The 26,688-nt window shown below is 42.5% G+C and overlaps 1 protein-coding gene across 2 annotated transcripts in view; it reads right to left on the reverse strand.

Annotated features, from left to right (window-relative positions):
* The window catches only part of CCNC (cyclin C), a 174,054-nt gene extending 150,291 nt beyond the window's left edge, over positions 1 to 23,763 (reverse strand). For both annotated transcript variants that reach the window (XM_069235548.1, XM_069235550.1), the window contains exon 1: positions 23,493 to 23,763. In XM_069235548.1, the coding sequence (XP_069091649.1) occupies positions 23,493 to 23,701 (209 nt within the window). In that variant the 5' untranslated portion in view covers positions 23,702 to 23,763. The remainder of the gene's footprint in view (positions 1 to 23,492) is intronic.
* Between the last annotated feature and the right edge of the window lie 2,925 nt (positions 23,764 to 26,688).

A 26,688-nucleotide genomic window follows, 5' to 3' on the forward strand; every position in this document is an offset into this window, starting at 1 on the left:
AGGCACCTGGCCCACCCACACAAGTGAGGTATCATTTTTATCGGGAGACTTGGGGAAACGCTGGGTGGAAGGAAATTTGTGGCTCCTCTCAGATCCCAGAACTTTGTCATCGAAATGACTGGAAAAAGTGTTTTTTTGGCCAAATTTTGAGGTTTGCAAAGGATTCTGGGTGACAGAACCTGGTCAGAGCCCCACAAGCCACCCCATCGTGGATTCCCCTAGGTGTCTGGTTTTAAAAAAATGCGCAGGTTTGCTAGGTTTCCCCAGGTGTCGGCTGAGCTAGAGGCCAAAATCCACAGCTAGGCACTTTGTAAAAAACTGCTTTGTTTTCTTTCTGAAAATGTGATGTGTCCACGTCGTGTTTTGGGGCATATCCTATCGCGGGCGCTAAGCCTACCCACACAAGTGAGGTACCATTTTTATCAGGAGACTTAGGGGAACGCTGGGTGGAAGGAAATTTGTGGCTCCTCTCAGATTCCAGAACTTTCTGTCACCGAAATGACAGGAAAAAGTGTTTTTTTGCCAAATTTTGAGGTTTGCAAAGGATTCTGGGTAACAGAACCTGGCCCGAGCCCCACAAGTCACCCAATCTTGGATTCCTCTAGGTGTCTAGTTTTCAAAAATGTGCAGGTTTGCTAGGTTTCCTCACGTGCCGGCTGAGCTAGAAGCCAAAATCCACAGCTAGGCACTTTGTAAAAAACAGCTGTGTTTTCTTTCTGAAAATGTGAGGTGTCCATGTCATGTTTTGGGGCATATCCTGTCGCGGGCGCTAGGCCTACCCATGCAAGTGAGGTACCATTTTTATCGGGAGACTTGGGGGGGGGGGGAGGGGAGGGGGACACAGAACAGCAAGTGTTATTGTCCCATGTCTTTCTCCACATTTTTTCCTTCCAAGTGTAAGACAGTGTGTAAAAAAGACGTCTATTTGAGAAATGCCCTGTAATTCACATGCTAGTATAGTTGTACTGTCGGATATTTTTCTTTTGCATCTCTTCTACTTTCTCTCTTATTGCCTCCCTGTCTACTCTCACATTCCTTTCAGTTTTCAACCAAACTGGGAATTCTTTCACACCAGGCATTCTCTCTTTAAGAGATACAAATGGTGCCACGCCAGTGACTGAATGTGGAGTTGTGCGATTCTTTTTTCCAAGAGAGATGATTAGCTAAAGGCAACTGAACATTATCATGCGATTCACCCTCTCAACCAACCCATTGGCCTGTGGGTGGAACAGGGCAACTCTTTCATGACTAATACCCATCTTCCGTGAATATTCCACCATTTCACGGGACACAAATTGTACACCATTGTCAGACAATAGTTTTTGGAATCCCTTCTTCTAAGAAAACTTCTTCAAAAAACTATGACTCTTGCAGTATTTACCTGGTCAACAATTTTGACAACAAACCATTTCGAGTGATAGTCTACTAGCACAATAATGAATTTGCTCCTAGCACCCAACTTGGAGACGGGACCAATGAAGTCTACAGCTAGTTTTTCCCTAGGTCTTTTTGGAAACCTGATAAGAGCTAAAGGAGTTTGCCTTAGGACCTTAGTTTTGTCACTATTACTACAAGGTACACAATTCTTCACTGTCTCTTCCACCTGTTTATCTATTCGTGGCCACCAGAACAATTGTCTTATTTTCCTCTTCATTACTCCCCGTCCCAAATATCCCTGGTGTGTGATGTCAATAATGTGCTTCCTAACACCCTCAGGGGGTGAACAATTTGATTCCTCCTATACAACCTACCCTCCTGCACACTTAGTTGATCCTTAATCTTAAAGTAACAAGACACATCACTACTTTGTTTGTCCTCATATGTCCACCCATTAATTATTTTACTTTCCACCTTACTCATAATGGAATCGTTCACCTTAGCATTAGCCCACTCGCTTTCACTCAAGGCCAGTTCACCCAGAATTGTTCCTACAAAATTCTCAACTCCTTCGCCTACAATTTCCTCCACGACCACTGCCATTATTGACAAACAATCCGCCACCACATTTCTATTACCTTTTACGAACTCTACATCAAAATTATACTCCATTACAGATAGTAACCATCTTGAAATTTGCAGTGTTACATTTCCTTCTAAACCACGCCCCCCCTTGAAAATATAAATTAAAGGCTTATGGTCTGTTTTCAGTTTAAATGGCACTCACTATAAGTAAAATCTGAAGTGATTGATTCCCCAGCAACAAGCCAAGGCCTCTCTCAATTACAGAATATGATAATTCCACACCCTGCAATCCTCTTGAAGCGAAACCCACAACATATTCATCACCATCCTTTACCTGTGTCAATACTGCTCCCACTCCTACATTGCTCGCATCTGAAGTTACATACGTCTTTGCTGTTACATCAAAAACATCTAAAGTAGGAGCTCTCAAAATAAATTTTTTCACGCTCTCAAAGGCACATTTGCAATCCTCACTCCACTCATATACTACCCCTTTCTTCATTAGTCTCCTTAAGGGTTCTACAACCTCTGTAAAATTCCTTATGAACTTGGCACAGTACTCTGCAAGACCCAAGAAAGATCTTAATTCATCCTTGCTACTTGGCTCTGGTGCGTTCTCGATTGCAGCCACTATGCTTTTCTTAGGTCGAATACCATCCTCATTAACAGTGTGTCCCAGATAAATTACTTCAGATTTTCTAATTTGGCATTTTTCCTCTTTAATGGTTAGGCCTCTTCTCCAATATGTACATTACCTCTCCAAATAAGAGGTCATGCTCTCTTTCATCATTACCCACAATCAAAATGTCATCTTGAAAGCATAATACTTTGTCCATATCACCAAAAATCTCTTCCATCAGTCTCTGGATAACGGTAGAGGCTAATCCAAAGGACATCCTCTTGTAGTGGAATGCCCGAGAGGCGTCACAAAGGATGTCAAGTGCCTAGAATCTTCATGTAGATTAATTTGATGATATGCTGAGGACATATCCAATACACTAAAAATACACCCTTTGCCTTTTATAGACATCTTAGAAATATTTGGCAATAGTTGTCTGTCCACCCAGATATTTTTGTTTAAATCTCTGAGATCGATGCATAAACGAATCCTTCCTGCCTCCTTGGGTGCTACAACAATTGGAGCGAGCCATTCTGAAGACTCTATAGGCTAAATAAGACCATCTTGCAACAACCTGTCCAATTCTTTTTTCAAAGGTTCTTTCATCAAGTTAGGTATACCTCGCACTCTATGGACTACTGGTTTTGCATCTCTCTTTAGTACAATCTTGTGCGAAAACTCTTTCAAGATACCTAATCTTGGAGAAAAAAAAAAAAAAAAAAAAAAAACTTGTGGATGCTTTTGGATTAAGGGATGACAAGAGTTTTTATTTACTTCACCAATTCTTTGTTTTTCCATAATCATTACAGGCTTCTTAGCATTGGGGGTTCAGAATTATGCCCAAATCTTTCTGGTGACACCAGTCTAATAGATTAGTTCCAAAGTATGTGATATGTACCCTTCCTTTAACTGCTATTCCCTTGAAAACAATTGTCATCCAAACCATGCCTATCCTTTTCCCTGCATACCCCACTGCTTTTATATCCGGTTCCAACAAATTCTTATTTCCAGTGTTACTCCATAGTTCCTCATATGTTTTTTTTTTTAATGAGAGTAAACAGACTTCCAGAATCTACCAACAGATTAACTGGCATGTCATTCAGTAACAACTGAGCATGAAGTTTCTCTAATACATTTGTATTCTCCAAATCAACCTTGAGTGTCAAATCCTGTATACTCGTAGTTCTCTCATTAGACGTTAGTTCACTGAGGTTCCCGTCCACTGTTAATATTATTTCTTCCAGGTTCCCACATACATCCTGAATTTCTTGGATTGTGCATCCATTTAATTTTAAATTTACAGACTTTGATAAAATGAACTCTTTGTCCGCAACTGTGACATATTGCACTCCTTGCAGCACATATTTTGCTTGATGCAATGTGCCCAGGCACTCAGCACCGATAGCATTTTACTTCCCTCAAGTCGAACTTTCCCCAATCCGGGTCTTCCCAACTCCTTGTTGATTTTTTCTTCTCTTCATTAACTAGGAATTTACTCTTATTCTTTATTTCACTAATGACATTCTGTTTCCCTTCTCTGATTGAATCATCCATTTCCTGTAGCCACACAGCTGTGTGCTCCATTCTTTTAGCGATTTGTATCGCTTCATCCAGATTAGGGTCTTTCATTAATAGTTTCTCCCTTATCTTCTTGTTATAAGCACACCTTACTATCTGGTCTCTTATGGGGGAATCTGATAATTGTTCGAAGCGGCAAGACAACGCAAGTCCACGTAAGGTTGCCACATATGATGCCATATCTTTCCTCAGCACTTTGCATCCTCGAGAAAAACTTATGACGCTCCAAAACTAAATTGGTTTTAGGCGTAAATTGTAAATCTAGCATTTGCAAGGACATTTCAAACACATTGGAGGGGTTGACCATCTCCCATACCTAAGGAAACCTCAGGTAGGTCCTCATAGATTCTTCTCCCTTCTATATCTAAATGATGAAGAAGAATCGCCTGACTCCTGATAGGACTGTAGCGATCACCACCAATTGCCAGTAGGTAGGTAGTAAACATATTTTTCCACTGTTTCCATGGGATAGGTGGCTCCCAAGGAGTTGGTAAAAAGGGTGGTGGTGAAGACCTGCTTTGATCACCCATAGTTCTAATTATTTAACTCAATAAATATTTCCTTAGTTCCTTATTTAATATTATTGTTATATTTTATATATTTTTTCTGCTAATTATTCTGTAGTATGCACTTAATATTTTGATCCATTCACTTTTCCAAAGTGTCTTTTTTTTTTTTTGCTGCTTTTAATTTTTTACTCAAAGTCTTTCTTTACTTGCAGTTTCTAAGTTCCACTAAGTCCTTCTTCTCTTTCCTAAGGTGAAGATTCGGAAGTCTGAAGCGCACAGGTAAGGTTCTTTTCTTTGTGTAATATGTCCAATATTTAAATAATTCTGGTATTTTTAGTTTACTCTGAACATACGGTACAGATGTAAGCGTAATTTTCCTAGCGACAGGAAGCCGCAGTCAGAGTTGCTCGCGGCAGGAAGCTGCGCTTGAGATTCAAGCCGTAGTGAAAGTTGCTTGCCCCAGGGAGCCGCGTCTCGGATTCCTTCAGAGCGCCGCACGCGTCTCGCCAGCTCGCTGCTAGTTTCAGAGTTCGGAATGAATGCGCTTTTAAAAATACACACTGTCCGTTGCGGACGCGCGGGCCAGATTCGGTTGGTTGCACATTAAATAAGTATCTTTAATCCAATTAAATTATTCCGCTCAGAAATATTGCGCTTCAGTTTGTTACTCGGTACCCTGTAACATAAATTATCCTTGTATAAATATACAAGACTCCAAAGGATGAATGAGTCGATTTGAAATTATAGTACAGTTCAAATAATAGTTTTGCGCACCAGTTTGAAGATAAAAGAAGGTTGAAAAGTTCTTTAGAAAGTTTTTCATTCTTCTTTTGTTTCTTTTCTGTTAAGTTGCTGACTTATTGAACTGTATTCACTTCCAGGAGTGGAGATGTTCTACTCAATCAGTCTCCTGCACGGTCACCTCATCGCCAATGTAAAGATGAGTTTTCCAGTGTAGTTTAATTCCATCTTTTTATTTCACAATTAGTGCACAGCACTTCCAGCACAGCTCCTTCCTTCTTTCTCTCTCCTTCTACTCTGGACTTCCACACATTCCATTTGAGATCACCACCTACCTCATCACATTCTAGTATTGACCCTTCTACAGTACATAGAATACCAAGCCATCTTCACAGGGAGCCAGCCCAGCTCCACGTGCTCACTAATCAGAGGTCCCAGTGCAGAGCAGCAGCAACTTCCTGAGCTCCTGTTCCGGGGGCCTACTTTGATCTTCCAGGCCTCGCCCTTTCACTTTGTTCGGTGATTCTTGATCAGGGCAGTAAGACGGAGGTCGGGCTGTGCCCCCAATTCTGCTCTCGAAGGATTTCGAGTTCTTGAGCCTAATTAGCATGATAAATCTATTTTGCTCTCGTGCGTGTGAATGTGCGGTGGATGTTTAATGGCATTTACATGGTGGCATTCGAATTGTCTAGACATGCGATTCTTTTCTCGTGTACAAATCTTGATATTCATTGTGCACCACCATTTTATGGCATTTACAAGGCAGCATTCGAATCGGCAAGAAGCGCGATTCGTTTTCCATTCTTAATTCATGTTATTCATTGTACGCTACCATTTCTTGGCATTCATATGGTGGTATTCGAATCGGCAAGACGCGCAATTCATTTCTTGTGTTTAGTTCATGATATTCAGTGCGCTACCATTTCTTGGCATTCACATGGTGGCCTACAAATCGGCAAGACGTGCAATTCATCTCTTGCGTTTAATTCATGATATTCATTGTTTGTTACCATTTCATGGCATTTACTTGGTGACCTTCGAATCAGCGAGACGCGCGATTAATTTCTCATGCCTAACTCATGTTATTCATTGTGCACAATCATTTTATGGCATTTATAAACCTTTGTGGAAATCTGCAATGTGCGCAATTCATGTTACTGCATTTTAAGAAAACTAAAAAGTGTTAGAATTCTAGATGTTATATTGTATGTGCATAATAAGTCCCTCAAGTACAATTCATATGGTGTTATGGAAACCTTTCAGATTATTTCCTGGTCCTCATGCAGAGACTATTCTTGAATTTGAAAGTGTAATGCTAGAAGGTTCTGATGTTTCTAATCCATGTGTAACATTTCATTGAGTGGTTCATTAGAAAATGGTACTAATCTTTCTCGATTCTCTCACAGGTATCCAAACATTTTTTAGGCCTAGTTATTTAAGTTCCATGCTTAAGTTATCCATGTTTCCAGTATGACAATGCTTAGAGTCATAGCCTAGTAATGATTAACATGATCTAATCTTGATATTGTGTGTTCTAACCTTTTTGCTTCCTACAGGTCTCCTTCCCAGCTGTTCCCTACCTAATCTCCTTTCCCCCCACTTGGACTCTCTTAGACTCTGTGACATTATAATCAGAGTATTGGAGCTGTCTTGTGGTGGACGTGTTGGGAACGTGCACAGACCCAGAGGATCTAGTGACTCTGACAACGATCCAGTATGTGAGCGTGGGAAGGGGGGCATGACTTGGAATAGCACACCGCCATTCAATATGACGACACGAGGCTGTTAGTACAGGGAGGACTCTCTAGTCACATGTCGTCTCAAAGTTTAAGAAAAACAGGCGTTCAAAACGAGGCTTGAACCGCACCTTTCAGGGTGTGAGTGTGGACGGGGGCATGGCTATAATTACAGCTCTACACATGTAAAACTACTATAATCTAAACAGGTTATAATGGATAGTAAAATAAATAAAATAAAATAAAAAAATGAGAAAAAAAAAGGAATGAGTAACAGCCCGCAGCGGGCAGAAACAGCTACATCAATAGACAAAGACTGTGCTATATAAGACTAACACACACCAATGCAAAAATACAGAACATAATGTACCCAGGGAAAATTATATTATCCAAGAGGCATTTCAGCTAGTCGAATCAATACATTGCAGATCCGAATAAAAAGGGGGTTAGTTACAACAAAGAGTGGACATAATTAAGACACGTGACAGATGATTAAAATAGTCGTTGAAAAATAGAAAAGACAGTGTAGGCTGACCTGGCTTGTAGTGGGTACCAATGGTACTTACACCTTATGCCAGGTCCAGTTATCCCTTAGTAGAGTGTAGTAGTATTGTTCTAGCAGCTTAGGCTGACAGAGGTAGCTATAGCAGAGCAGCCAAGGCTGAACTAGGAGACATGCAAAGCTCATGCAATACCACTTGTATCATATAGGTACTATATCTTTAGAAAGACAATACTCCTAGTTACTAAAAATAAAGGTGCTTTATTTTAGTGACAATGTGCCAAAAATATCTCAGAAGATATACTCTCTTAGGAGGTAAGTAACATACACAAATAACCAAATCAGGTAAGTAAAACAGTCAGAAAGTAATGCAAAGACTGTAAAACACAATAGGAAGCAATAGGCCTAGGGGCAACACAAACCATATACTAAGTAAGTGGAATGCGAACCACAAATGCACCCCAAGGCAAGTGTAGTGTGTAGAGGGTTGCTGGGAGTGTGAGAAAACACTAAGGTGTAAAGGAAACCCCACCCCAGACCCAGGAAAGCAGGAGTAAAGTACTACTATTTTCCCCAAAACACACTAAAGTCGTAATAAAGGATTTTGCAAGGACCACAACAGACTAAAGCACTGAAGACGGATTCCTGGACCTGAAGACCTGTAAAGGAAGAGGACCAAGTCCAAGAGTCGCTAAAGTGTCCAGGGGGTGCAGGAGCCCACTAAACCCCGGATGAAGGTGCAAAATGGCTGCCTCCGGTTGAAAGAAGCTGCAGGTTTTGCAACAACGAAAGGAGGTAGGAGGTTCTGCTTTGTTCAGATTATGTCCCACGGCGTGCTGGTGGATGCAGAGTTGTTTCCTCTGCAAATAACTGCGAACAAACCCTGCTACCTGCAAGAGTCGCGGTTGAAGAAAAGGGGTGCTGCCCAGGCCCAGGAAGGACCACGATGTCACCACTCAGGAGGGGAGACAGAGGGGGCCCTCAGCAACGTAGAGAGCCTGCTGGATGAGGGAAGCACCCGCAGGAGTCCTTGAACACGGGTTCAAGAAGACTGAACACGGCGGTCGTCTCAACACAGCAAAGAGAAGTCCCACGACACCGGAGGTCAACTCAGGGAGCTGAGCATCGCAGGACAGAGTGCTGGGGACCTAGGCTTGGCTGTGCATGCAGGATTTCTTGGAAAAGTGCACAGAAGCCCTTGTAGCTGCAGATCACACGGTGCACAGGATTACTTTCTGGGGAGGGGAGGCAAGGACTTGCCTCCTCCAAATTCCGACAGTTGGACCTCTGGACAATCTGGGTCACTTGGGTCCACCACCTGTGTTCCAGGGACAACGCTGGTAAGGATGAGAGGGGACCCAGAGTACCGGTGAGGCTGTAGTTTGGTGCCTGCTGAAGCAGGGGAAAGACTCTGTCAACCAACAGGAGATTTCTTCGTGGCTTCCGGTGCAGGGTGAAGGCAGGCAGCCCCCAGAGCATGCACTACCGTGAAACAGTTGAGAAAGCCGGCAGGATTACGAGCTACAATGTCGCTGGTAGTCTTCTGGCTACTTTGTTGCAGTTGTGCAGGCGTCCTGGAGCAGTCAGCGGTTGATCCTTGGCAGAAGTCGAAGAGAGAAGTGCAGAGGAGTCCTGGTGGATTCTTGCAAGTCGTTGTCTGAAGAGAAACCCGCAGGAGAGACCCTAAGTAGCCCCGAGAGGAGGGTTGGCTACCTACCCAGGTATGCACCTATCAGGAGGGGTCTGACGTCATCTGCTGGCACTGGCCACTCAGAGGCCTCCAGAGTGCCCCCACACCTCTGAAAACAAGATGGCAGAGTTCTGAGACACACTGGAGGAGCTCTGGGCACCACCCCTGGGGTGGTGATAGACAGGAGAATGGTCACTCCCCTTTTGTTTGTCCAGTTTCTCGCCAGAGCAGGGACTGGGGTTCCCTAAATCGCTGTAGACTGGTTTATGCAAGGAGGGCACCATCTGTGCCCTTCAAAGCATTTCCAGAGGCTGGGGGGGGGGGGGGCGCTACCCCTCCCCAGCCTGTAACACTTATTTCCAAAGGGAGAGGGTGTAACACCCTGCTCTCAGAGGAAATGCTTTATTCCGCCTTCCTGGGACTGGGCTGCCAGACCCCCAGGAGGGCAGAACCCTGTCTGTGAGGTGGCAGCAGCTTTAGCTACAGTGCAAGCCTCAGAGAGCTGGTTTGGTAGTACTGGGGTCCATAGTGGAGCCCCCAGGATGCATGGAATTGGCTCCTCAATACCAGATTTAGAATGGGGGGACAATTCCATGATCTTAGACATGTTACATGGCCATAGTCGGAGTTACCATTCTGAAGCTACATATAGGTATTGACCTATATGTAGTGCACGCGTGTAATTGTGTCCCCGCACTCACAAAGTCCAGGGAAAAGGCCCTGAACAATGGGGGGGGCACCTTTGCTAGCGCAAGGGTGCCCTCACACTTAGTAACTTTGCACCTAACCTTCAGCAAGTGAAGATTAGACAGATAGGTGACTTATAAGTTACTTAAGTGCAGTGAAAATGGCTGTAAAATAACGTGTGTGCGTTATCTCACGCAGGATGCAATGGCAGTCCTGTGTAAGGGGTTGCCTGAGCTCCCTATGGGTGGCAAAAGAAATGCTGCAGCCCATATGGATCTCCTGGAACCCCAATGCCGTGGGTACCTAGGTACCATATACTAGGGACTTATAAGGGGGGGGGGCAGTATGCCAATTAGAATTGGTAAATGTAGTCACTAGCCTATAGTGACAAATTTAAAGGCAGAGAGAGCATGAGCACTGAGGTTCTGATTAGCAGAGCCTCAGTGACACAGTTAGGCACTACACAGGCATACACATTAGGACACAAACTATGAGCACTGGGGTCCTGGCTAGCAGGATCCCAGTGAGACAGGCAAAAACATACTGGCATACATGTAAAAATGGGGGTAACATGCCAAGAAAGATGGTACTTTCCTACACATAGCCCTGTAAGGAAGAGTATAGAAAGAATTAGGCAGAAGGCAGCCCACAGCTACCCCATACTGTAATTAAAAAAAAAAAAAAAAAAAAACACTATGATCATTATACATAATGAGAACCATCCATACCGGAATGTTAACACGTGGATCGAAAAAGTATCTCATGTGACAAGGAAATTAATCAATCTTCATTTAATCTCAGGACACATCTCTTTGAACAACTTTTATATGTAATAAAATAGTACATATCAAAAAAATGTCTTCTCTAAAAGTTTACATAGAGGAGTCCAACCTCTGATCGGAGAGATTAAAAATGGGTATTTGATTTACTGACTTCAATACTGGACATTTCATATCTGCAGAAATTGGTAACTGTTGGTCGGAATATGTCCCCCTGGAACACAGACTGTCCAAGTGATAACCTTATTGTGCCTCGCCCTCACCTGCCAAAAAAAGGAGCCTTTACCTTGCTCTGAATCAAAATGTATTCTACCACTTAACTGATCAGAGTGGCGAGAACTTCACTAGTTATCAGAATCTTGGGTATCTGACAAAGTCACCACTTTTTAGGTTGAGCGTAAGCATTCGGCCTCTTGTGTACTTTAAGTATACTTACTGTGGGCTTACAATTATTTCCTTTGTTCGTTTCAGTGTCATTCAAAAATCCTTCCTTGCTAGTGGTTAGTCATACCTGTTGGTCCCTCCATTTGGTCTCTGGGAGCACTGACAAATCACTGTTTAATTACACTTTGTCCTGTTTATCAATTCTTTAGGGGATTTTGTGTGTGTTTTTTCCCTGCTTACGGCGGCCTCCTGAAGGAGCCGCTAGCGCTTGATTTAAGTTGTACTGGTTTCCTGTTGCCACCGAGTCTTTTACTGTTCCTGTGAAGAAGGGTCCTAAAATATCTCTGAAGAGTATCCCTTTCAACACCCCTTTGTTTTTTCCCGAAACTGAGGGCCCAACTTGTGCTCTGCTGCCTTGTATGTATGTGAAGTGCGTGTGCTTGGCAGTCTGGTGAAATGTACGTGCCAAGATGCATCTAGTGGCAGCTGCCTATTGGCTTCTTGGTGGGTTCAAGCGCACGTTCCCTTTGAATCGAGCGGTCGCATGCCTTCACTTCCAAACGTGACAACATGTCTTCTCGAAAGCAGGAGCAAGGCTGTGAAAGCAACAGGATTATTGCAGAGCAATTTTGCATGCAGCTGTTGTATTTCCGTAACGCAGGGAGGAAGCGCAAGACGAACAAGCAAAAATAAATGCTATGAGTGGGGTGGGGGCAAACAGAGGTGACAGCAGGGTAATGTGAGATGCATGTTTTTTTTCTCCAGAATTCCTAACGGACATAATCACACTTGCACACCAGACAGATATGGTTTGAGGTAGGTGTAATCTCTGTGGTTTAAAACAACAAAGCCCTTTGAGCTGTAATTGATTTCAAGACAGTAGTAAATGGTTTCGCAGTTCTCACGTCCGCAGCGTTAGTGTTCCAGAAGACATCAATTTCTCTGAAAAAGGGCGAATGCTGGCCTTTTTACGGGCAAGGATCAATGAATACCAAATAGTGCAACATCTTTAAAGTGTGCATATGGTGAGTTGGCTCATTGTATAACCCCGCCTTTTACTGTCTCGGGCTATGTGTGGTTTGAGCAGCAGAAGTTTAATTCATTGCTTCATTGTTAAATTCTGTGTTAATGGCTTTGCCTATATGGGGTATACTCAACATTTAAGTTTGTACAGAGAAGAAGAACCACGGCACATCGCAGATATGTGAAAATTTCAATTTATTCCTCTGTGTTGTCTTAGGAAACACTTCACCCGACCCAATAATACACAGTGGGCACTGTGATTTTTTGGACGTGACTGTCTAAAAAAAAGTAAAAGCCGAAATGCTAAACCACATGTTGTTTGTGAGGCGTGTTTTGTTATCTATAGCCCACCCATCTGACCATTTATCCTCTTTAGTTTTCATTAGAGGGGCATGCAAGGAATTTAAGAGGCATATAGTTTGGAGATATTGTCTCTCTCTTTACCTTTTTTATTAAGTCAACTATAGATGGATTTTTATGAGAATAAGAAGGTTGGAGCTAGACACTTAATTTGAGGAAATCCTAGAAATCGGAATATCCACACCATAGAGGTGGTTTAAATTCTCGAAAGACCTACACTCTTTTTCCAAGCTTAAATCTCTCAGATCTGATATACTTCACTTGCTATAATTGTCAGGTAATAAGTGGGACTGGCCTAGCTTCATTTTTTCCTGTTTTTCCAAATGGATGGTGCACTGGACTTTGAATGGGTGAGTTCCGAAAACCCAGATGTGTTTTTAAGATAGTTTCTTTGGTGCATGCTATAATATTGTATGAAAGGATTGGTTTTATCAATAGTAAGTGCAGCTAACAACAACAGGTTCTCTATTAGGAGTATCTCTAAGAAGACCCTAGCAGATAAAAATGATAAACCTTCTGAAGCTATTGTGTGTTCTGATTAAATAGGAATGTTGACTAAAATCTTTTGAAGTCTGCCAAGTAAATCCCTCCATTGTCCTTGAGTATCCTCAACTTTTTAGTGAAACCCAAGTTTTTTTTCTCATTCCACAGAAATGTGTTACGTATTCTATAGACCTTGGCCAAAACATCTGATGGGAAGCATACTTAGTAGATAATTGATTATTGGCATCATGATTGTTTTAATTGATTCTTCTCTGTCCCGCCATGTTAGGAATTTTGGCAACAGTGTTTTCAACAACCTAATTAATCTTCTCTAACCATGTTCTCTTTGTGAAGTACAAATTCAGTCAAGTTGTCATTCAATTAAAGGTCGAAGTACTTAAAAAAAAATCTTCTTGGTAGGCTAGCCCAGTGTTTCCCAATACACTTTTGTTACAAAAATTATTTGGAGGACGAACTTCAGATTCATGCTGTTTTAGAGAATAGCCAGAGACTCTGGCGTAACTTGAGATGCCTTCAAGTGCAGCTGGTATAACACAGTTGTGATTAAGACATCATCAGCCTAAGCTGGTGTTTTGAAGCATATAACTTGGACTCTTTTAAACCAACAATATATTGGTTTATATTTATGGAGACAATTAAGAGTTTGATGGCTGATACATACAGAGCAGGAGAGATGGGGGCACCCTTGTTTAGTTGTTTATTTTAGAGTGAAATTGCCTGATGCAGTGCCCAAATCTTAATTCTAGCACAAAAATAGAAAACAGAGCCATAATCCTTTTTAGGTCGAGCATTCGAGACCTCTTCTTCATACTTTAGTATATACTTCTTTGTGGGGCCTCTGCTTTTTAACTGGTTTGTTTCAGTGTCCTTAAAAAAATCCTTGCTTGCTAGTGGTCAATCCTTGCCCTTTGTCCCACCTTTTCCACAGTTGTACACTCCCTTGGAGCATGGCCCTAGTACTTGTACCCTTTCATTTGTGCCTATGTAGCATGTGACAAGGGATTACTTTTTTCTTAGGCTAATAGCATTTGACAAGAGCGCTAGATGTTTGTGGCTCCAGTCTGTAACTGTTAACAGGGCCGTAGTCTGTTACTTATTTTCATCTGCAGTAATGTGGGACTTTGTTTATTCCATTCCTTACTCTCCCTCATGCATTTTCTGTTCTTGCATTGCAAACGCTTGTTCCTTTTTTGTTTCTCTGCGAGCTCACGGCTGCGCTTTGAACCGGCCACTTATGTCAACTGTTTTACATTTTTATAACATTGTCTTTTTATCATCAAGTTCTATTTCTGCCACAGGTGAAGTATTCTTTTTGGGCAGGTTTGTTGCATGGCGCAGGAGTCAGATGTTGTCAAGGGCCATTCTGCCCTTCATAAAACCCACTTCATATGTGCTAGTCAAGGATGAGAGTTGTCTCAGTCCTGCTTGCCAAAACCTTTGCATACTTTTTACAATTCAGGCTTAGTAAAGAAATGGGCCTCAAATTTATATGAGCAATAGCGTCTTCCTGCTCTTTAGGAATAAGGGTTATTAATGCTTCGGCTGATGTGCCCACAACCACACCAGTCTTTTCACATTGGTGAAAGAAATCTAACAAGTATTCTTTCAGTTCGTCCCTGAATACTTTATAGAATTGTATAGTCAGCCCATGGGGGCCTGGAGCTTTATCTTCTTTTAGATCTTTAATTATGGATCTTAATTTCTCTAATGTAATCACTCTGTTACAGCTATTCTTTTTGTGTTCTGCTAACTCTTGGAAGGTTCGGGTTATTTGGGACTTAATTTTCACCGTCTAGATCTTTGTAAAACTCAAAGAATATTTTCGAAATTTCTTGAGGATCAGAGTGTAGGTCAGTTTTTTTGTCTTAAATTGTAGGGGGCTGGTTATTGTTTTGCTTATTTTTAAGTTATCTCACCAGGACTTTGCTTGCCTTGTTTCCTTCTCACTTGCTAATAGAGTTGGATTTACTTACCCACCGTCCAGCCTGCATGGCTGGGAAATTTGTGTTCCTATTTTTTTTTTTTTTTTAAGTGTTCTGGGAACCTATTAGTCTTTCACCTTTTTCTGATCTGTATTGTATCTCTAGTTTTTTTAATTGCGTTCTCTCTTGTAGTTAACTTGTTGTTATGCACACAAATGAATAGGGTGATTATGCTAATCAGAGTTCCCCTGAAAGTTGCCTTAAGTGTGTCCCATCGTAAATGCAAAAAGGAACTCTAATTCGTGATTTTCACACACCAAAAAAAATTTGGACTGAATTCTTGAAGGCCTTACAGTGTATCGCGTCATGTAAGATTTCAGGGTTCAAGCGCCTAATCTTTTCTTCCTTCTTAGTTAGGGACCAGGTGACTGACCAGTGTGACGGTGGAATGATCCAAGATTAATATGTGCTCTAGTGTAGTGTTAAGCATTGAAGAGACCTATTGGATATTGATAAGTAATCTATTCTAGAGTGAGTGTGATGAGAGAAGAATAAAACAAAGGTATAGTCCCAGGCTGGGAGATGATGTAGCCTCTATGCATTCTAAAGACATACCTATTACTCATTTTTTTGAATGATTTTGTGCGCTAGAGAAAGATGAGCTTTAAAACTAGATAAGCAGTCTAGACCAAACCTAAGGTCTGGATGAAGTCACCACTCATCAGAATCGCAGCATCATTAGGTAGTTTTGCAAGCAGCTGATAAATCTTATTCCGGAATTCCTTATCACTAATTTTAGGTGCATATATGTTGAGTGTGTACGACTCCCTCCCAGGTATTTGTTTGCTCTATTAAATATTCATCTTCCTTTTTTGTCCATACATGTTACTAGCTCCAATATGCTGGATTGTTTTGTTAAGATAGTTATTGCTCCTTTTTCAGATAAAAGCATAAGCGTTGAACCTCATGTTTACTTCTTATGGCATAAAGTGATTTTATTTGTTGGTTGCAGTGTCTTTTAAAAATGAGTGCTTGCTAGTGGTCAGTTCTGCCTTTCTCTCCCTTCTTTTTCTGTTTCAGAGCAGTCAACTACTGTATTATTCCACTTACGTTTCTTTATCTGTTGCTGTGATGAACTACTTTTGTCATTTCTTAGTTGCTCCCTTTTCACTGTGGGTGGTTTAGGCTGGTAGCTGCCTACGTTTTATTGCAACATTCTGTTCCTCCCACCTCCTCACATGGTGCTGACGTTTGTTTTGGCTTAATTCCAGTGATGTCCTCATTTATGTCTGGCTTCTAAATGTAAGCTTATTTTGCAAAAGAAACACCCTGTGCCTAAATATTTAGCTCACTGCTCCCAAAAGTCACAATATGTTGTTTTTGGTAGAATGTAGCTAAACCTAGAAGCAATGATGTGAAACTTGCAAAGTCTCATCTGAAGTCTTTCTCCAGGCCCCCTCTCTGCCTGCCATCCAAGACATCTGCACAGGGGGTATTATCTCCCTTATTGGGGGCCATAAATCTTCCCAGGCTGCTCTGCTGTTGTTAACTTTATTAGAGGTTTGTTGAAATGTGAGGCAAAAATACTTGCAAGACGTTTTCATTCTGTTAACAGTAGCCGCCAGTGACCACCAAAACATGGCAGAAAAAGAAGAAATTCTGAGGCAGGTTTGAGTAATTTATATGCCAAGAAATAGTAAATTTCTGAATTTACAATGCCAGTGGCTCTAATTCAAGAAAATGTGAGACCTACTGCATTGCAGATGTTTGTGTTTGGTTTTTTTTTTGTTTACTGCAGGGGAGCATATAATGGTACTCTCCCAACCATTTCATAAAAAATTGGATGTCTTCTCCATAAACTCCTTTAAAGCTATACAGATATTTTGAAAGCTTATGTCTTTTGGCAGGATGATTACTACATTTAACATTTAGTGAGAGTATGGGGAGACCAGCTAATACTTTGTGGTAAAGAAGTTTCTAGTATACTGTATCTAGAGCGACCAGCCTTCATACTCCTCTTTAAGGTCCTAAACTGAAGATTAAAATAACCAGTAATAAAGAAAATTAAAAAGGTAAGAACAGAATACAAAATACCCATTCCCATCAACCCAAACACAACCCTTCGCCCGCACCACCCTCACCTCAAATGGGAAATGCATGGTAGCAACAAGGAAGATGTAGCAAAGCCCACCAGGCCAAAACGTAATGGAAGTATATAACATAACAATGTTACTGTAATAAGCTCATGACAAACTGCTCTACTAGGACCTTGTTGAGCGTATATTGGTATTCAGCTCTGTTCGCAGAAAAAGGCTTGTGTTTTTTTTCCCCTGAAAATGTCAACAAAGGGTTTGCGGTGCTAAAATCACCAGCTTTCAGGAACAGGCAGACTTGAATCAGAAAACCACATTTTCAACACAATTTTGGCATTTTACTGGGACATACCCCATGTTTACTATTTTTTTGTGTGCTTTTAGCCTCCTTCCAGTTAGTGACAGAAATGGGTGTGAAACCAATGCTGTATCCCGGAAAGCTAAACATTTCTGAAAAGTAGACAAAATTCTGAATTCAGCAAGAGGTCATTTGTGTACATCCCACAAGGTTTTCCTACAGAAAATACCAGCTGAAATAAAAAAATAAAAAAAATGTATTTTCATGTTTTACTCTGTAACTTTTTACTGCAATGTCAGATTTTTGAAAGCAGTATACTGTTACGTCTGCTGGACGCTTCTGGTGGTGGGGATATATAGGGCTTGTCGGTTCATCAAGAACCCTAGGTACCCAGAGCCAATAAATGAGCTGCACCTTTCAATTGGTTTTCTTTCAATACCAGGTATACAGCAATTCATTTGGTGAAATATAAAGAGTGAAAACTAGGTATCAAGAAAACCTTTGTATTTCCAAAATGGGCACAAGATAAGGTGTTGAGAAGCAGGGGTTATTTGCACTTCTCTGAATTCTGATGTCCCCATACTAGCATGTGAGTTACAGGGCATTTCTCAAATAGACGTCTTTTTTTAAACACTGTCTTACATTTGGAAGGAAAAAATGGTGAGCAACACAAGGGGCAATAACACTTGTTCTGCTATTCGGTGTTCCCCCAAGTCTCCTGATAAAAATGGTACCTCACTTGTATGGTTAGGCCTAATGCCCGCAGCAGGAAACTCAACATGGACACATCACATTTTCCCAGAGAAAACTGACGTGTTTTTTGCAAAGTGCCTAGTTGTGGATTTTGGCCTCTAGCTCAGCAGGCACCTAGGAAAACCTACCAAACCTGTGCATTTTTTAAAAATAGACACCTAGAGGAATCCAAGATAAGGTGACTTGTGTGTTACCCAGAATCCTAAGCAAACCTCAAAATTTGGCAAAAAAACACTTTTCCTCACATTTTGGGGACAGAAAGTTCTGGAATCTGAGAGGAGCCCCAAATTTCCTTCCACCCAGCGTTCCCCCAAATCTCCCGATTAAAATGGTACCTCACTTGTGTGGGTAGGCCTAGTGCCCGCAAAAAGAAATGCCCCAAAACTCTGCATCAAAATGATCAAATACTAAACTACCTGTTTTTGCTGGGGGGGGGGCTGCAATTTTGGTCCTGGGCTCCTCAGCCTTATAGGGAAACCTACCAAACCCAAACATTTCTGAAAACTAGACACCGAGGGAATCCAGCGAGGTGTGACTTGCGTTGATCCCCTAATGTTTTCCTACCCATAATCCTCAGCAAACCTCAAATTTAGCTAAAAAACAATCACTTTTTTCCCACATTTGTGTGGGATCACCGCACCGGGACAAATTTCTTACCACCCAATGTACCCCTCAGCCTCCTGGTAAAACTTATACCTCACTTGTGTAGGTGGACCAAGTGCCTGTGACAGGGAAGAGCCAAAAACATGTTGAAATTGAGGGGGAACGAAAGCGGGTCCAAAAGGGCAGTTTGAAGAAAAAAAACATTTTTAGACTGACAAGTGGGGCAGAGTGTTTCTAGTTATAGATGCGACAATGCTGGACGGTAGGAATTTTGTGGATTCCAGCAGATTCCGCAAGGTTCCATCACAAAATTTTGGGGAAAATGTGTGATTTCCAGCAAAGTTGGAGGCTTTGCAGGGCATTTTGGGTAAGAAAGGGTGCGGGATACATGTGAAGCACACCACCCTGGACTCACCCAGCAATTTAGTTTTCAGACGTGTCTAGGTCTTGTGGATTTTTCTACATGGCAGCGTCCCAAAGTCCAAAAAGTGCAGCTCTCACCATTCCAAGTGGGACGATTTTGAGAGTTAGCCAAGCTCTCGTGGCCCAAATGTAAAACCAGAACCCAAAATAATCAAATGTCCTCTTGCTTGCCGTGGGATAAGATGTTTAGGCCCGTATTTATACTCCGTTTGCGCCGAATTAGCGTCGTTTTTTTTCGACGCAAATTCGGCGCAAAACTAACGCCATATTTATACTTTGGCGTTAGACGCGTCTAGCGCCAAAGTATGGGCAAATAGCGTCATTTTTTTGCGTGAACGCCTTCCTTGCGTTAATGAGATGCAAGGAAGGCGTTCCCGTCTAAAAAAATGACGGCGACGCAAATGCGTCGTATTTATACTCCCGGGCAAAAGTCACGCCCGGGAGGTGGCGGGTCAAAAAACCCCGCATTTGCGCCACTATTTAACGCCTGGGTCAGGGTAGGCGTTAAGGGGCCTGTGGGCTCAAAATGAGCCCACAGGTGCCCTCCCCTGCCCCTAGGGACCCCCCCTGCCATCCCTGCCCACCCCAGGAGGACACCCAAGGATGGAGGGACCCACCCCAGGGACATTCAGGTAAGTTCAGGTAAGTATAATTTTTTATATTTTATATTTTATTTTGGTGGCATAGGGGGGCCTTATTTGTGCCCCCCTACATGCCACTATGCCCAATGACCATGCCCAGGGGACATAAGTCCCCTGGGCATGGCCATTGGGCAAGGGGGCATGACTCCTGTCTTTACTAAGACAGGAGTCATTTAAATGGCGTCTGGGCGGCGAAAATAATGGCGCAAATCGGGTTGAGGCGATTTTTTTGCCTCAACCTGACTTGCCCCATTTTAAGACGCCCTAACGCCATTTTCCCCCTACGCCGGCGCTGCCTGGTCTACGTGGTTTTTTTCCACGCACACCAGGCAGCGCCGGTCTGCTAGCGCCGGCTAACGCCATTCCATAAATACGGCGCCCGCATGGCGCTTCAGAATGGCGTTAGACGGCGCTAAATTTTTTGACGCTAAACTGCGTTAGCGCAGTTTAGCGTCAAAAAGTATAAATATGGGCCTTAGTGTGTGGGGGCTTAAATTGTCTTGCAAAGCCGCTTTCGGTGTTCTAAATGGGCACCTGTCTTCCAAAAATACTTCCAAAACTACTATGATTTCAAGTTGGTCTGAGGCAAATTCTAAGTAAGTGTCCTTTCCCTGGTGATGCCAACATTTATTCCTGTCATTTCCTTCCAGGCCGACCTTTACAGAGTACTAGGTTCAGATTTTTTTTTTCCCCCAATCCAAAAGTATTTTCCTTCTCTAATCCCCTGGCCTTAGTAAGTATTGTTTTACTAGTCTTCTGATTGGTTTATGGTCACCTCATTGGACTTACAATACCTACCCAATGGTGTAGCCTTTCTGTGTAACCCTATTCTAGTTCGGGTACTGGACAAATTTAGAAAGAAACAAATGTTCTGCTAAGAGGCACTTATTCATATTGACAGTGTAGAAGATTAAATGCTGAGAATACGTAATCCCTCACTGTTTATGGCCTCCATTTGTCAGGACCTTTCTTGACAGGTGATTACCTATGCCCATTTAATCCTAACCCAAGAATTCCTATACAGGGAAATTATTACAGACGAGAGGTTCGGGAATACCCTAACTATACATATTTTGAAAAGTGTAAAACTCTATCCTGTCAAAGGCCTTTAAAAATCAACACACAAAGGTGTAGCAAGCAACGCCGTTTCCATGTAACCTGCACAGAACCCTTTAACTCTTCCTCTTCTGCGCTAAATTGTTGAGGCTCTAAAAGACATACACCTGCTTCCATTCTTATTGTATTGCACATTGGGACAAGTGAGTTTTTATACTGGATGCTATATTGGTGTGTGTGTCAGGCACAGTCCCAGCCAGGACACACAGATACTAAGGTTACATGGAACTGAAGTGAGGGCATGTGCCCCTAGCTTCATCTACTGACCCAGTGACGTGACTAGTGAAACAGGTTGTGGATAGGTGCAGAGTCGGGCAGTGTGTGAGAGACGGCCCTCTGGGCAACGGAGCGGTCTACAGAATGTTGATATACACAAATGACAACAAAAATTGTGGCTATGTGAAGATGGTGCGCACACCCAGGCATGATCTAGCATATACTTACAGAGTCCATTGTAATAAAGTCTCTTATTACAGGAAGGAGTGCCCAAGTGGTTAAAGCACCCAGCCACAGGGTGCATAAACTGTCACCTTGAAAAGGCCACAGTCAATTTGTACAGAGACAATTTGTTCAGTTGTCCAATCTTGAACGGACTAGACTCCTTCTTTTACACAGGACTTTCTGAACACATGAAAAACTCAATCTTTCAACAGCCGATAGTTGTAAATCAGATTCAAGTACACTATGGCAAACGTTCTTTGATTGCCTGGTGTTACAACAGCTTTAAGATAGAATTTACACCTTTATTCAATAAAATGTTAACGGAACATCTTCATAGAATTTCACTTAAACAATATTAGGCCCTGCTATAGAGAGGGGCAATGCACATTTGGAGAAGTCTGGTTTACTAATACTAGATCTCGAGTTTACCTCGGAGCACAAAATGATCCTAGGTAACTCCAAGTTAGCATGGTCGAAATGGTTATGCTACATCACAGGAGCTGATCAAATCCTGCCAAAACAATGTCCCTGGACTCTTCCATTTGGAATACACTGGATGAATATTTGGAAAAAAGTAAACCCCATGAATTCCTGATATTCATTGTATTAAAGTATCCCTTCCATGCACCCTCGATTCTTATTCCCACTACATGTCTACTATACTACTGACCTATCATACATCTACAATGTTGAAGCTATAAGGATGGCTTTGTTACCTTGTCTTTATTGGCTTATTACTTATCCTTTCTTTTTCCTTACTTCTTATTTTCCATATGGGTGTCTAAGATTCCGTTAGGAACGGCATTGATACCCGATATTTACTTCCGATAGAATCTTCACTTGTGCGTATGAATGTGTATGTACTTAACCATTATTTACATATAATCAAGAGCTGTTTGGACAATGTGCATTACAAATGATTCTAGAAGCAATGTTAGGCTCTTTCACGATTTCCACATTTTCCGAACGTCGACAGAATGTTTCAACAACTAGATGTACAGGTTAACTGCGATTTAATGGCATAATGTATGTATTATATGCATTTTACAATGAATTGTGTTCCGAAATTACATAACTAGAACGTGTAATTTATTTTAGTCAATTCGCATCAGTCATGCTATGACTGTGACTCTGGCGACCACTAATCACTCAAAAAGAAAAAGAACTCTGCCTTCGGAAGAGCAGGCAAGAGTCAAAAGCCCTGAACACTTTGCCTCAATAAGACAGTAGTATTTATCACACTCAGTAAACACCATCACCCAAGGAGGTTTTTTTTTTATTGAATGTGATATATACAGAGTTTGTCAGGGCAAATGAAACAGGCTGGAATCGGTGTTTGACTTCCTGGTTACCTGACGAAATCTGGAAGGGGAAAACTGCGGACACGAGGTAACTATAGCATGTGTTAATACTCCACGTGGAATTTGCCGCATAACTCAGAATTTACCACTCAAATCATAATAGGGCCAAAACGACCAATCACAACTCTTCCACCCACATAAGCACACGCATACTATCTAAAAAAAAAGTTAAACACAAAGACTTTGCCCTTCCAAGCCCATAACCACCACATCCAAGAGAACATACGTTAAATACCACAAACGGGAACTCAATCCACCCAAAACACCACCCAGCTTTCGTCAACCTGAACATAGCATTGACCACCATACTATGCACTAAAAGGAGCAAAGGCTCATTAACGCGCATAAATAGAACCCTCTCAACCCGCCCCAATGAAATGTAGCAGACACCTACTCTAGAAGAATCTCTTAACAACCCTCCCCTTAAAAAAACAGAAATCCCCACTGCCCGGAGAGCACAAAATAATCCTCACAAAAGACTTGAATGCTTCCCTGCACCTTGTATACTTAAACGAAGTAATAACCCCAAAGAAGAACAAACCATTATAAAATATCACCCCCAAAAGGCAACAAAAGTCCCATAAGTTAAGGAGAACATAAATCGACTCCCAGGAGACAAGACACATGGCCCAAACAGAACACACAACACGCAACCCCCTGAAAAGAGCTTAAGACCCTCAAGTACAAAAAAAATAAACACACAAACATAATAACACTCCGCCCCCTTTTTCGAAGCACATAACACCATTCCCCGCCGCTGAACTCACTAGTGCGAGCTCTGCCAGAAGTTCCCGGCCATGGAAGAACCGCAGGGGCTTTGCCCACCCGCACCGGAACCCCAGCCTCTGGCTACCGGAATAAGCCAGCGCTTGTAGCACCCCACGGAAGTGGAACACCGGCTCCGATGGTAACGAGAGGAAGCAACCGGGAGACGTCCAACGTCACGCTGCGACGTCAACCCGCTCTTACTGCGCATGCCCGGCCCATCCGCTATTCGCTGTAGAAGTACGCTGTGCGCGCTTCGGGATCTTGTGTGCGTGCCTGGTGTCACAGCAGGTTAAACTGAATTTGCAGGACTCTAGACGCGTCTATTCAAAACATTCAACGTGTGCGGCAATGCGTGCCCGTCCCAAAAAACACCTACCCCCAAATCCCTGCTTCACCAGACATTCCACCATCTATTATAAAGTTCAATTAAACATACATTGGTGGGCCCGGAATTCTTCATTACATTGCAAAAAAGTAACTTTATTCTATTCTGCCAGTCAACTAGCTAGCTCTCTTTTGGATGTTTTCAGTCTAACACAAATAGTTACTCTTCTAACAAAATGCCTTTACATAAGTTTCCTTTAGATAGGTAGGTGGGGTTCCCCTCTGCTAACCATCAACTTCCAACAAGCATTGGCAAAGCCAATAGCTCTTGCTCATGCAAGAGCTACTGGCTCTGCCATGCTTTTTTGCCACGTTGCAAATGGCTGAAAGTATAGATAAAAAGCTGTCTGACACAGCCAACGTTGGCTGGGCTATTATCTTTTTTTTTTTTTACTTGCAGCTATGCTGCACTGAAGTCAGCGCTGCTGTATAATCTATACAGTAACTTCCATGTTCTAGTCTGGAGGCTGCAAATACACTCCTGAACTTTGCATGTTGCCCCCTGTTCAAAACAAGTAAGTATTTATTTACAAGATATTTGACTTGAAACAAAGTAAGTAACTGGGGTGTCCTCCACAGTTAACGTTTGGGCCACCTTCATTTTTAAATACATTCTGCAACAAACGTACCATATGAACAAGTCATGCTTCCACCCACCCTGACAATGCCAATGGTAAACTAAAAGGCAAGTCAGTTATGTGCACCCTATTGATGGCCTGGATTGCTATTCTACATAGACAACTTTTTGGTGAAATCAAACGGTGGAGATCTTTTCTCACAGTGCACATCCTGAAAGTATGAGTTTCAAGATAGTTTTATATGTAATGATAAAAAACAAGCATTGGCAAAGCCTGTAGGTTTTGCCCATGCGAAATCCATTGTCTTTGTCAATGTTTTTTGTACGTGTTTCAGATGACTGTAATAAGGATGTGAAGTAACAGAAAGAGCTACCAACTTGGGGAATCTGGTTGAGTCTTGGCGTCAGTCAACATCATGACCAAATCATGTAATCTCCCAGTGCTATAAAAAAAAGTGTCTTTGTGCAATGTAACTGGTGCTCCTATAAAGCACTGAAATACTTTATAGAACTTTTAAGTGCCTTTTATAAAAGCTGCTTGGACTATGAAAAAAGGTGATCTGTACACTTTTCAGGTGGGCCAGTGTCCTAGGTGAGGAGAAGAGGAAGCCTGCAAGGGAGGAAGCATGTGAGGGGAGAGAGAAAGGGTGAGGAAGCGCAGCAGCTGAAGAGGTAGCGCTCGCACTACTCCACAGGGAGCACTGGGATGGCACACGGTCGTTAGGGAGCGGGTAGATATCAGCCATAGCTGGTTCCAAGTCAGGGGTCATAGTAAAATATAGCAATAATCAGTGTTCAGTGGGTTCTCTGTAGCTTTTGGCCCCATGCCACGGCACCTGCTGCACCATTCAAATCATGGCCATAGTGCCTGCAAGGTAACTGCACTTGTGACTGTTTGCTCACTAGTAAAATATAGCAATCATCGGTGTTCAGTGGGTTACCTAGAATTTGTGGCCTCTATTTCCCTGCACCTCCTGCACCATTCAAGTCATGGGCCTAGTGCCTCAACAGTAACTACACATGTGACTGTTTGCTCACTAGTAAAATATAGCAATCATCGGTGTTCAGTGGGTTACCTAGAATTTGTGGCCTCTATTTCCTTGCACCTGCTGCACCATTCAAGTCATGGGCCTAGTGCCTCAACAGTAACTACACATGTGACTGCTTATTTACTAGTAAAATATAGCAATAATCAGTGTTCAATGGGTTTCCTAGACCTTCTGGTCTCTGTGCCACTGTAACTGCTACACCATTCAAACCATGCACCTAGTGCCTCAAAGGTAACTGCACTTGTGACTGCTTGTGAACTAGTAAAATATAGCAAAAATATTACAGTAAAATCGGTGTTAAGTGGGTTTCCTAAAGCTTTTGGCCCCATGCCACGGCACCTGCTGCATCATTCACAGCTTGGCCATAGTGCCTGCAAGGTAACTGCACTTGTGACTGTTTGCTCACTAGTAAAACTTAGCTATAATCAGTGTTCAGTGGGTTACCTAGACCTTTTGGCCTCTATTTCCCTGCACCTGCTGCACCATTCAAGTCATGGGCCTAGCGCCTCAAAAGTAACTACACATGTGACTGCTTGTTTACTAGTACAAGATAGCAATAATTGGGGTTCATTGGGTTTCCTAGAGTTTTTGGCCCCTGTGCCACTGCATCTGCTGCCCCATTCAAATTATGGCATTAGAGCCTGCAAGGTAACTGCAATTGTGACTGCTTGTTTACTAGTAAAAGCAATAATCAGTGTTCAGTGGGTTTCCTAGACTTTTGGCCACTGTACCACTGCACCTGCTGCACTGTTCACGTCATGGATCTAAGTGCCTCAAAGGTAACTGCACTTGCAACTGCTTGTTTAGTAGTCAGATATAGCAGTAATCAGTGTTCAGTGGGTTTCCTAGAGCTTTTGACCCCTCTGCCACTGCACCTGCACCTGCTGCACCATTCAAATCAAGGCTCATGTGTCTGCAAAGTAGCTGTTTTGCAAGAACCGTAATCCCTGCTTCCCTGAGATGCCCCCAGTGTGCTGCACGCTGGAGCTTATGTACAGAGCGCCGTCTCCATGCAGACTCATCACTGGCCTATATGTTTGCATGCAGACGACTTTAGCCCCTGTCCAATCCAAGGTCAGAACTCATTGGTGGTGGACGTAGGTGAGACCCTTTCAGATGAGGTGTGGCGGTACTGCTGTGTGCAAATGCGAGAACTCTCCCCTAATTACAGACTGCGCCTCATCC

This window comes from Pleurodeles waltl, chromosome 5, assembly GCF_031143425.1.
Source record: "Pleurodeles waltl isolate 20211129_DDA chromosome 5, aPleWal1.hap1.20221129, whole genome shotgun sequence".
NCBI lineage: Eukaryota > Metazoa > Chordata > Amphibia > Caudata > Salamandridae > Pleurodeles > Pleurodeles waltl.